At 48.4% G+C, this 12,329-nt stretch overlaps 1 protein-coding gene across 6 annotated transcripts in view; it reads left to right on the forward strand.

The window, feature by feature from the left end:
* RIN2 (Ras and Rab interactor 2) overlaps positions 1–11,576 on the forward strand; it is a 148,501-nt gene extending 136,925 nt beyond the window's left edge. For all 6 annotated transcript variants that reach the window (XM_081150160.1, XM_081150164.1, XM_081150159.1 and 3 more), the window contains 4 exons: positions 87–392; positions 2,198–2,329; positions 6,283–6,446; positions 9,753–11,576. In XM_081150160.1, coding sequence (XP_081006286.1) covers positions 87–392; positions 2,198–2,329; positions 6,283–6,446; positions 9,753–10,073 — 923 coding nt within the window. In that variant the 3' untranslated portion in view covers positions 10,074–11,576. The remainder of the gene's footprint in view (positions 1–86; positions 393–2,197; positions 2,330–6,282; positions 6,447–9,752) is intronic.
* The last annotated feature ends 753 nt before the right edge of the window (positions 11,577–12,329 follow it).

Below are 12,329 nucleotides of genomic sequence, written 5' to 3' on the forward strand. Positions count from 1 at the left end.
CCCCCCGACCAACGCATTTCGGGAAGCGGGCCTGCATTTCTTCTTTCTTGAGACAATGGTCATAGTAGCTGCGCTTTCTTTGGCAGATGTGGTGCTGGAAAAAGCCATGCACAAGTGCATCTTGAAGCCCCTGAAGGGGCACGTGGAGGCCATGCTGAGGGACTTCCACATGGCCGACGGCTCCTGGAAGCAGCTCAAGGAGAACCTGCAGCTCGTGCGGCAGAGGAACCCGCAGGAGCTGGGGGTCTTCGCCCCGACCCCCGACCTTGTGGATGTGGAGAAGATCAAAGTCAAGTTCATGACGATGCAGAAGATGTATTCACCCGAAAAGAAAGTCATGCTGCTGCTGAGGGTCTGCAAGCTCATTTACACTGTCATGGAGAGCAACTCAGGTGAGGCCCCCGCACCCTGCGCCCCGCACCCCGCGCCCCGCGCCGGGGCCGGCCCGGCCGGGCGTCCTGATCCCCGGGCCCTCTTCCGTTCGTCTCTCGAGCTCGCCACGCGGCTCACAGACACGCACATGTTCCTCTGGTGTCTGGCAGATCAGTCACACGCAATAGATTCATGGCACCGAAAACGTGATCGAATGGGAGCAACGAGATTTTCGCAGTGCCAGGTTATTAAAAAAGATTTAGTGCAGAGGAGCGAACGCATATTCAGTCTCCAAGGTCCACGTTTAAATCCTAAGCTCTGCACGTGAGTCAGTTAACGGTGGCACTTGAACCACCTTCCTTTGCCTTCTAAGGTACCGGGTCTGCGCCTGTGGTTGGATGCGATCCTTTCCTTCGTCAGGTGGCTGTTAGATGGATCGAGGCCAGCACTGTCCCAGGCGCAATGGAAATAGTAGCAATAAGCGTTCTGCCGGTGAGGGTTTGTGTCAGTGACCTACAGCATGTGTCAGAAACCTGGAGCGTCCAGTAATGATGCGTTTCCTTACGGCATTTCATTGGCGCTCCTCTCTGTGCCACAAGCGGAAGCAGTGCCAGTGGCATTCACAAAAGAGTGGCAGAGTTGGGAATTGAGCCCTGGGGCTCCCCGTGCAGCTTCTTACAGATCATAACCGTGGCTCATAGATAGTGCTTGAGCCCTGCCATTGCTCTAGGTCCCCGGGGAGCCTATTGTGAGTCCGGGGGTGACTACCACCTTTTTCTCTGAGTGAAACTGCTTCGTGGAGAGGGAACAGAGAGGAAACGGGCCCCGTTCACCACTCCTTTGAGTAGATAGAAATGTGTGTCATTCAAATGGCTGCAGGAAGACATTGATACATGAGCCCTTGGGCGAGCAGTGATGATGGCGTATGGACATCACCTCTTAATTTTACCAGCATATTTCACATATAGGAAATATAATTTTATAGTTCATGAAATCATTTATAAAAGACCCCAGAAAATATCTGCACAGGCTCATGGTCTTCCGAAGCTCAGTTTCTCAGCCTCAGCACTGGTGACATCCTCACTGCGCTATGTGTTGTGGGGGCTGTCTGCTTCCTGCAGAAGTCCACTGGCACCCCGATGCCATTTGCACCCCCACCCTCCAGTCCCAACAATAAAAATGTCTCTAGACAATGCCAGTTTCCTCTGGGGGCAAAATCACCACCCCTGCCCCCATTGAGAATCACCGCTGCAATGAAAAAATTGCAATAGGGACAAAACCTTTTTTGCCATATATGAACCATGTGTATCTAGTCCGCATGTGCTGAATTCACACATCTGAATAAACAAACTGTGTGCTCACGAGCAGAGAGCAACCTTTATTCCTGGTATGAGTCTGATCGGTCATTATGTTTGTGAGTAACTTGCACAGAAAGCAACAGGAAACAAGCCCCAAGGGTGGACATAAAAAGCAGAGACTTTGTAAACCGGTTTGTAATGTTACTTGCCGAAAGTTAAACTGTTTGAAAGTCCTGTGTCGTATTGCATAACTGTGTAGCTCATGACAGTGGGGAGAGAACCCCTCCTGTGTTCATTGACTCCCAGATGCTCCTTCTGAAGTTGTGAGTTAGGGCTGGTCTGACACATGCGCAGCAGGGAAGGTCGTGGGCGACACAGGATTCCAGAAACGCCCACCTCCAAAGGTTTATGAATAGCACATCTCTCCAGCATGACTCCTCACTGCCTAATAAAAGCAGCAAGTAGAACATGAAAGCCAGAAATGTTGGTAAAAATATTCCTGTCTTCCGCTTTCCCCCTAACCCCAGGAAGGATGTATGGCGCTGACGACTTTCTACCAGTCCTGACCTATGTCATCGCTCAGTGTGACATGCTGGAACTGGACACAGAGATCGAGTACATGATGGAGCTCTTAGACCCGTCGCTGTTACATGGAGAAGGTAACGCGCTTTCGGGAAAATGGGAGGAACTGGGTGTTTTGGGGGGGTTGGTTTTTGTTGTTGAGATGAAGTTCACATAACAAAATCAACCATTTTAAAGTGAACCATTCATTGGCATTTAGTACATTCACAATGTTGTGCAATCCACCGCCTCTCTCTGGCTCCAAAAATATGCCCCAAAATAGCCCTGGCCGGGTGGCTCAGGTAGTTACAGTGTCAGGTTCCATCCTCAGTTGGGGCACCTATGAGAGGCAACCAATCAATGTTTCTCTCTCTCTCTCTCTCTCTCTCTCTCCCTTTCTCTCTCTCTAAAAATCAATATCCTCAGGCTAGGATTAAAAACATTTTTTTAAAATATATATACCCCCAAATAAAACCCAGTACCCAATAAGCAGTTATGTGGGAGGTTTTTTGAAATCCTAAGGGTTAAGTCTAATTTTAATTTGCAAGAATGTGCTCTTTTTCTAACTACAAAAGTAATACATAGTCATTGTAGAAAATTTGGGAAAGTCAGAAAAACACAAAAAAATATAACCCTGCCATAATTCACCCAGCCTGGTTAATTGCAATTAAAAAAAAATGCTGTTCAATAGACTAAATGGTATTTTGAAAAAAGAAATGGTTTCTTTGATTTCAAGGGGAAGTTGTAAACTTTGGTGAGAGAATATTTCCATTGTCAGAAGAATGTCCTGCTGTTATTTTGCTTTCATCATTTAAAAAAAAGAAATTGTTTTCAAGATGAAAACAGCATTGATTTTCTTGTTTATTTAAAAAAATAGTATCTGTTCATAGTTGAAATAAAAATACAGTGGAGTAAAAAGTGGGCATTTTGCCTTCAATTTATCTTGGCAGTCCAGTTTCCTTCTTGTGTCTGCCTGGCCCAACATGTCCTAGCAGAAATTCTCTCTCCTTACACACTGGTCAGGTATTTTATTATGGAAATAATTTGGATGTTTGCCGTCGTGGTACACGGCCTTGAAAAGCAGTAATAACTGGGACTCTTCTGGGAGCTTGTCTTTTGAAAGGAGAACAAATTGGGGCCTGTGCATTGTGAATCCTGTTCAGCCATTTTCATGTGTCCCCTGAGTTCTGAATTGTTGCATAGACTTTTTTTCTCCTTTCTCCAGTGACTTTTAGTCCACGCTTCAGTAAAAAGGTCCAGGAGTTGATAGGATTCCCCAGGGAATGCGTCATACTTAGATTTTCCCTGAAGAGAACCTAAATGGATTGTCACCCCCAGAACCTGTTCCTTCGTCCCTATGGCGTGGCTTTCTCATCAGGTCTCTCCCGCTCCTTGGAGCCAATAAGGTCCACTCTTCCCACCTCTAGGGTTAATGCTGACTCCGGATTAGGGATAAGCAGATCTCTCAGCCCAGACAGGAATGAATGAGCCTCTTTCATGGCTTTACCCTCCTGTCTGTTTATCTCCCCTCAGTCTAATTCACAACCTGAGCCACCACTGCCCTGCCTGGAGCTTTCCTTACCTGCCCTGCCCTGGGGTGTGACAGGAGGGGGGAAAGCATGTGGTTTTGTCCAGTGATCAAGAGAAGCGTGCAGGCCATCACTATTACATTTTGCATCATTTTAAAAATTTTGTATGCATCTGGGTTTTGTTGCTGTTGTAGCTTTCAGCGTCAATCCTGTTTAATTCTAGTGATCCGTATTCGAATTCTTGGCCCTTTAGGGAAAGGGCATGCCAGTTTCACTCAGAAAATTACCATTCTGTTGCTGATAGTGTGTACTTAGGATGAACATATGCTTACATCCTTTGGCCCGAGGATTTAGACAGCCACTTTTCTGCCACCTTTCCCGGCCTTTCCCCAAAGGAAGACACTTCCCTGGAATCACACCTGAGAGAAGCCCAGGACCCAGCTAGTGGACATATAGAGCAGCCCGTGAGCTCGTGCTTGAACCAGCGCCTGCTCCCACTTCACTGTGTCTTGGCTTTTTGGCTGCCTTCCTCGGGACAGCAGGGCGGCCCAGTCGGCTTGGCTGTGGTTACAGACCAGGCCTGCATTTCAGTGAACTGAAGCTGTGCAGCCGGCAGGAGGAAGCTGCTGAGCAGAGCAGCCCTCTGAGGCCTGCCCAAGGCCCTCTTTGGTTTGCAGGGCAACAGCTTACATCTCTTTTCTGCAGTTTAAGCAGATAGTTTCATTTACGGAAAAAGCATCCTAGAAGCCCTTTCAAGTGCACAGCTCGTGGTAGTGTTAGAGTTTTGCTGAAATGAAAACCGTCCTCTAATTGCACCCGCATGTTTCAAAGTGTGGTCAGTTTTGTGCTTCCAGCATTGTGAGTTTTCTCCCTAGTGGCCTGAACAGATCAGAGCTATGGAGTCTAAAATTTGATGTCCAAAGGAAACACCCTCCCTCCCAAACTGGATTGTAACCATCCCTCCAAGTCCCAGCTCCAGTACGCACACCTCTTTCTTAAACATTTACATCGACACTGATTTCTCCTGAAATTCTGTGTGGCATTGAAATACACTTCTGCATTTCACGTCCGATTGTGTGCTGATTTGTTCTTGAAGTGAATATTAGGAAAAATCAGCTACTTACAATTCTGTACTAGCATGTGGAGCTGCCCTGGGGAACTTACCCCAGCTGGTGTGGCCATTAAACTATTCAAATAAATCTAAACAAAAAGCCTGACATCTGATATGTACATGGAAAGTGTATTGCTCAGAGTGGCCTAGATGATGCTGCCGTAAAAAAATAGCCCCTAAATCTCCATCAGTGACCTGAAATCCACAAAGGTGTGTTTCTTTCTCAAGTTGCATGTCCACTGCGACTCACAGGGCGCTCTGCTCATTTCTCAGAGATGGACCAGTTGCCATCTTGACTGTTGTCCCTTGTTGAACAGAGAGAGTTGTTTGGGATCTTGCCTTAGCAGCTAAATACTTTAGCCGTGAAAGTGGTGCTTCTGCACAAAACTGATTGAACCACGACTAACTTCCGGTCCCTGCGTGAATAAACTACCAGTGTTCATTCTCTTTAATACATTTATGAACTTTGTAGAGCAGGGACTTAGACTGTACTTCGTACAAACCCACCCCCTGCTCTGTACCTATCTCGGGCTCATGGGAGAGATTCAATAGTATTTTGACAAAGAATGCTTCTCAGTTTAAAATGTGGGGGTGCCCAGTTAGGGGATTTTTAATCAACATTCGGGGTGCCCCCTAGTGGTCCTATAGCATGGTGCTTGCCAGTTCCTCAGAAGGCACCAAATTCCAGTTGAGGGACAAAACTACAAGCACATTTCTGTGTATCTCACAGCGCTGTCGTCTTTTAACATTCCCCACACATAAGAAATCATTCCTGAACGCACCATCAAAGGGACATTGCTTCTCCTTGTAAGTGACTTTTTCCTCAATTTATCACCTAAGTTCCCAGGTGAGGGTAGGAAAGGGAATCAGGAAGAAGTTCTTTTAAAGAACCCATATTATTGCGAATACACCTGCATATTGCGCAGTCCCTTTCAAAGCATGTGTTTTTCTTAAAATTTAGAAAATATTAATTCCTAAAAAAGAAAGCCCCAAAGAAAGTATTGCCAGGAGATACACGGACGCCTGTTGCTAAAGTAAATGATTCTGGCCCCCGAGCGGTTGACCTCACCACCCTCACATGCCTCCCACCTCCGTCAGGCAAAACATTTGCACAATTGTGCTTAAATAGTTGATAGATTTTTGTGTGTCTCACCCACTGCAGTGGGAATGCCACCAGTGAAAACAGGGCTCTGTCAGCCAGGGCCATCGGCATCCGCATCCCTGGCCCGGGCCCGGTCACCCAGCACATCCCTGGGGATGACGCTTGAGTGGAGAGGCGGGGGCGTGAAGGGCGTGCTCTTGGATGTGCGCGTCTGTGGTCCACAGGAAACGCGCGTGGGAGAAATGGAGAGAATACAAAGCGCGTCCCCTGGTATGCAACTTGCCGACTCGCTGTCTCTGTCCTTTCCAGGAGGCTACTACTTGACAAGCGCCTATGGGGCACTTTCTCTGATAAAGAATTTCCAAGAAGAGCAAGCCGCAAGGCTGCTCAGCTCCGAGACCAGAGACACCCTGAGGCAGTGGCACAGGCGGAGGACCACCAACCGGACCATCCCTTCAGTGGACGACTTTCAGGTATGTGGCCAGCGAGGGTGACAAGGGGGAGGGGCAGGCTTGCTGCTTCCTTTGTCCTGCACAAAGGCAGAGCTGGCCCACAGGGCACACAGACCTCAGGGCGCCCGAGGTCCCTCCTTTGTCAGTTCATCCGGAGGAAGAGATATTTTAAACCACCCTTTGACCTTGTTGTTTCACTTCTCTCTTTTGCTGATAGTAAAAAAATATATATATGTGGGTTTGGCCCAAGTTTTGCTGCCCTTAAGAAAACAAAGTCACATTAAGGCGGGATTTCTAGCAGACCGTTCATCGTGAATATTGAGCACCTAAGCAGACAGGGCGTCAAAGAAGATGCTCTGGGCACAGGTGGCAGGTATTTTATTTTATCAGAAGGTTGAGTGGAGCCCTGGCCGGGTAGCTCAGCTGGTTAGAGCATCTTCCTGATACGCCAAGGTTGCGGGTTTGATCCCCGGTCAGGGCACGAACAAGAAGCAACCAATGAATGCATAAATAAGTGGAACAACAAATTGATGTTCCTTTCTCGCTCCCTCTCTCTCTCTCAAATCAATCAATAAAAATTAAAAAAAAAAAAAAAAGACTGAGTGGAAATAGCAGGGTTAGGCACTGCAGCCGACCTGGTCTCTCTGAGAAGAGGGAGAGGTACAGTAATGCCTTCCCTCCAATCCTTTTTTTCTCTACCCATCCTCCTAAAACAGAAGACTCCAGCATTTCACTGGCAGCATCAGCTCTGGCAGCCGTTTGGTCCCACCTGGATCTCCCTCCAGAACTTTCCATGACTATGAGCAGTTTCCCGGGAATGTAAGATTCCCAAAGAGCTTGTTTCTTAAAGAGGAGAGGCAGTTTAGGGCCACAGAAAACTACCCAGCACAGCAGCCCTTGATTTGCTCATAGTCTATGGAGTTATGACTAAGTGTGCAAACGTCTTTGAATCATATTTTGCAAGTTCCAGATCAGGTTATAAAACCCGCTGCGTCTTGTTTGTGTGCCATGTGGTGAATTTTAAGCAGGACAGATGTGTCCATGCCCATACTCAGGTTCACCGTCCTTGCTTTTTCTGCCTCTCAATGCCCTGAAAATACTCAAACGGACATTTGATTCAAAGTCAGCCCTTCATGGGAAGGCAAGATCTTCAAGTTCTTCTCTAAGGTATCAGGGTTCTCCGAAATTCCTTCTGGGGACATAAATCTAAAAAGCAAGAGCATACCGTGTGCTCCCCTGCCCCCCACCCCACCCCGGGCTGTTGAAGAGCTGTCCACGTGTCAAGTGACTTTGCATATGCAGCCTCTTGGGATTATGTGATTGCCTGTCCCAGGAGGGGACTCCTAGGGCTGGACAGCCTCTGAAGAGAGGAAATAAGAAAAGCTCGTTCGTCCATCTCCCCACCTGCCACCAGCCCCTCCTTCCTGTCCCCTCTCTCTATCTGGAGCTTCTAACCTAGAGACCCCCAGAGGCCACAGTGCCCCCTTCCTTCTACATACCCCTTTCCACTGGCCCCGCTCACGGAGGAGATGCACACCTTAAAATATAGCCCAAGGGGAGAATTTTCAGAACTCAGTTTGGATGTAAGAACAAAAACTCAGACACAAAACTCCACTTGGAACTCCTAAATTAGGGGTCACGGACACACACACAAGCCTCCTCACACTGGAAAGGCAGCACACAACAGTGGTGACGATGCTGGAATGCTGGGTCTGCCACTCGCTAGCTGTGTGGCCTTGGGCAAGTTGCTCAGCCTCTCTGTGCCTCAGTTTCTTCCCTTCACTAGTCAAATGCAAAAAATGTAGACTTCTTTCACCAATTTCTCTTCGGGAGTCAATGAGTAAACGGATACCAAGTGTGCGGGCCAGGCGTTGGGGGGTTGAGATGGGAGAGGAGGGGTTGGGGAATGGAGTGTGTGCTCTTGAGGTGCTCTAATTCAAGCAAGTAAGAGTTATCCTACCAGTGCAGAGCACACGGAGCTTTCCCTTCCAGCATCCCAGTGAACCCTCATGGTCACCACATGGGACCCCAGGTAGAGAGCACCACTTCCCTTCCCTCCTGAGAAGGTTTGCCAGGTTTAGAAAGGGAAACTCTTTTATGTCTGAGAAGTCAAATTGAACGGGGTGTTCTGTTTTCCTGGTAACCCCACTCCTAAAAAGAGGAAACTGAACATGTTACCCAGGGTCACAAAGTCTCCGAGAGCCTGCTATGAGTGTAGGACGCTTTCTACCTCATCTGGACTTCACGTCTGTCATCTCGGAGTCTTGTTGTATTTCGTGATGGCACACACCTGGCACTTTCACAGTGCCAAGCCCGCAAACATCTCCTTTTATGTCCCCGAAACACCTCTTTGCACTCAGTCAGCTCCGTCTCCAAAGCCTTTTGGAAGAATCAACACTTTCCTCCTGCTGACTTTTCCCTGTTGCACTCAGAGCCATTTGTATCAGGTTGAACCACCAGAAATCACCATTTGGGGAAATGCAAATGACCAAATGTGGGCAGCACCCTGTGGTCCAACCTAACATTATTGCCCTTGCTGAAGCCTCATGAGAAGCAGCCCGAAGCCACTACAGTGGGTGCCCTTGTGTCTACGTATTTCACACGTCTCTTCCTGCTGCCCCCTGGTTCGGGCCCTGCTGTTGAGGTTGTCCCCAAGGTGGGGATAAGCCCAGGATGGGGCCTGGCTCACGCTCTTCACCAGGGGTTTCTTAACCGGGGTTTATGAAGGACACTCGGAGGACACAGCTCAGTGGACTTCATGGCCCGTATCATTGTAATGAGCTAAGATACAGCCACTCGGTCCACGTGGCTTCCTCCCCGCTGTCCACGTGGCTCAGTGGACTTCATGGCCCGTATCATTGTAATGAGCTAAGATACAGCCACTCGGTCCACGTGGCTTCCTCCCCGCTGTCCACGTGGCTCAGTGGACTTCATGGCCCGTATCATTGTAATGAGCTAAGATACAGCCACGCAGTCCACGTGGCTCCCTCCCCGCTGTCCACGTGGCTCAGTGGACTTCATGGCCCGTATCATTGTAATGAGCTAAGATACAGCCACGCAGTCCACGTGGCTCCCTCCCCGCTGTCCACGTGGCTCAGTGGACTTCATGGCCCGTATCATTGTAATGAGCTAAGATACAGCCACTCGGTCCACGTGGCTCCCTGCCCGCTGTCCACGTGGCTCGGCCTCCTCCCCTGCACGCCGAGACCTCGGGCCGAGCCGGAGTGGCTGGCAGCTTCGACCCACTCGCACGTCGCGGTGCGCCCTCGGTGCCCTGTCCTGTCCCCCTCCTCTCACTCGGCCCCACGTCTCTCTTTCCACCCGCAGAATTACCTCCGAGTGGCATTCCAGGAGGTGAACAGCGGCTGCACGGGAAAGACCCTCCTCGTGAGACCCTACGTCACCACCGAGGACGTGTGTCAGCTCTGTGCCGAGAAGTTTAAGGTGGGGGACCCTGAGGAGTACAGCCTCTTCCTCTTCGTCGACGAAACGTGGCAGCAGCTGGCGGAGGACACCTACCCTCAGAAGATCAAGGCCGAGCTGCACAGCCGGCCACAGCCTCACATCTTCCACTTCGTCTACAAGCGCATCAAGAAGGACCCTTACGGCGTCATTTTCCAGAACGAAGAGGACCTCACCACCTCCTAGGAGACGCGGGGCTCGCTGGCGGGACATTCAGACGGGGGGAGGGAAGGCCGCAGCCTAGCCCGTCGCCCTCCCCGTGCGTGGAGCCACCTCCTTGGGGACTCCTCGGTCCAGTGACCAAGCCATCCACAGGGGCATCTTTAGGCACATCGCCAAGCAAGGCAGCTGAGGTCCAGGAATCAGCGGGCTCTCCTTCAGGCGTGGAGAGCTGCGCTCGATGGTCTGTGACCCGAGAGGGTTCGCTGCCCACCCGCAGCCGGGTTCCAGGTGGGCTCACAAGTATGTATATGTGCTGAATACACATTTAAGGTACAAGCTCTTTTCTTGAACAGCAGGTGTTTGGCAAGACCACCCGATGCAGTGCATCAGTTCTGTGGATGGCTTTCCTCCTTTCACTCTTTCCTTCCTTTCTTGGTTTTTTTTGTTTGTTTGTTTTTTTATTTTACAAAGAGCCTCTGTGTTTTTATATATTTCATAGAAATTTTTATAGCAGTTGCAGGTAAACTGTCAGGATTGGTTTTTAAAATATTTTTGTAACTTTAAAATATTCTATAATTATGCATGTGATTTTAACATTTAATATTCAAAAAGAAATCTCTTGCTGGATTTGAGAGTATTGCATTTGAAGAGTCACTCTTCTGTAACTGGATGTTTCGGCAACTTTGTGGGGAGAGGCCGCTGGATTTCTTAAGGTGATATATTGCTGACACTGGCCACAGAATGCCTTTGAAAATCTGATGTACTGTTACCTTGTTTGCGCTCAGTGATATTGTGCTGTTTTGTGTTTTAACCAAGTGATGCTGAGGATCAGGAGAGACATTTATGTAGAGAGAGCTCGAGAGAGAAATACAGACTCTAACAAAAGGACTAAGGAGTTAGTCTGCTAGTTCAGGCTCCTGGAAGGAAGTGGGAAAAGAAGAGGGAAGGAACCACCTTTGCTGAGAATATTGTAAATATACAGTGAGATTTGGCAAAAATTTTTCCATGTTATTTGCTTTTGGAAACTATTTTGAAAACTCTGTGAGGGGAAAAAAAAAATAAAGATAACACTTTTATTTCCCTTTCCCACGTAAGTGAAAACTAACAGCATCAGATTATTTGGGGCAGAAACCAAGTAATGTGTACTGTGACGTTCATGGAGTTAAGTAAGATGCTGTTTGGAAACTAGTTTGCAAATGCACCAAAAGGCCATCTGCATTTTCAGAATGTATGGTGGAGTAAATTCGTGTTTTGTGAAAACTGGCTGGGGGCGCGCGAAGTCTGAGGGTCTTGTATCAATGTAACAGGTAGTTGCAGAAACGTGTTCTTGTTCTGTGTAAAGACGGGGGTCATCTAACGTGGTTGGCTGTGTACCCTGTTCCTTTGTTAGCTTTTGTGACACATCCGGACCCCTCAGCACATACTGTGTTATACTTCCTTTTGTAAATGATTTTTTAAATGGAATTTTGCACATAATACATTGTAATACTGTGCGATAATCATGTTTGAAAATAATTTGGAAATATTCTTCGGTTGTCTTTTTTCTGTGAGAAGCAGAATATCATTGTGCGCCGCATGATGGGATGTAAATCTGAAACTCGAGCCGTGTTTGTGGTTAGATAGTCGTAGGGAGGGAACAGAAACGTTGGCCTTTTTTCCGCAGCTTACGTACTGACACAAGGCAAAAAATCAAGAGGCAGAAGGAAAGAGCGTTCTGACCTGAAAGGATTTCCAGTGTTACCTACGCAGTAATGGGCTTAGTTGGACCTAGAGGAAAATCCCAGGTAATCAAACGGGCCTTGCGGACAACTTGCCCATAGTTTTGCAGCCTCTGAAGTGCCCTGGCTGAGAGTTCAGTGCTCTTTCCAAATCCGTGGGCCCGAGGCTGGGTCCTTCCCCCTGAATTCCCGGTGCTCGGAGCCCTGCCTGGCAGTTAGCAAGCGCTTGATAAACCCTCCTGTCTGAACACACCTTCTGACCCAGCCAGGTAAATCTGAACTGCTGAACAGGCTGCCTGCTTTTTGTATTTACAAAGAATTAAAGATGAAAGCCAACCCGTAGAGTCATCCCCCCCACTCTCCACATTAAGGTCATCGTGTCCTGGTCCTTAGAAATCAGTACTCTGCTGATTTAGAGCAAGTCACAGCGTCTGAACGGGAGGCAGGCTCAGCAGCCTTTAGGGAGTGGACGGCGGGATCAAAATAGGAAAAGTGAGTGTGAGCAAAAGAAAACATCACAAGACTGCGCCTGGTTTGGTCATTGGGCAACATTTTCCTGCTA

The sequence above is a fragment of the Miniopterus schreibersii genome (assembly GCF_964146895.1).
Source record: "Miniopterus schreibersii genome assembly, chromosome: 10".
Classification (NCBI taxonomy): domain Eukaryota; kingdom Metazoa; phylum Chordata; class Mammalia; order Chiroptera; family Miniopteridae; genus Miniopterus; species Miniopterus schreibersii.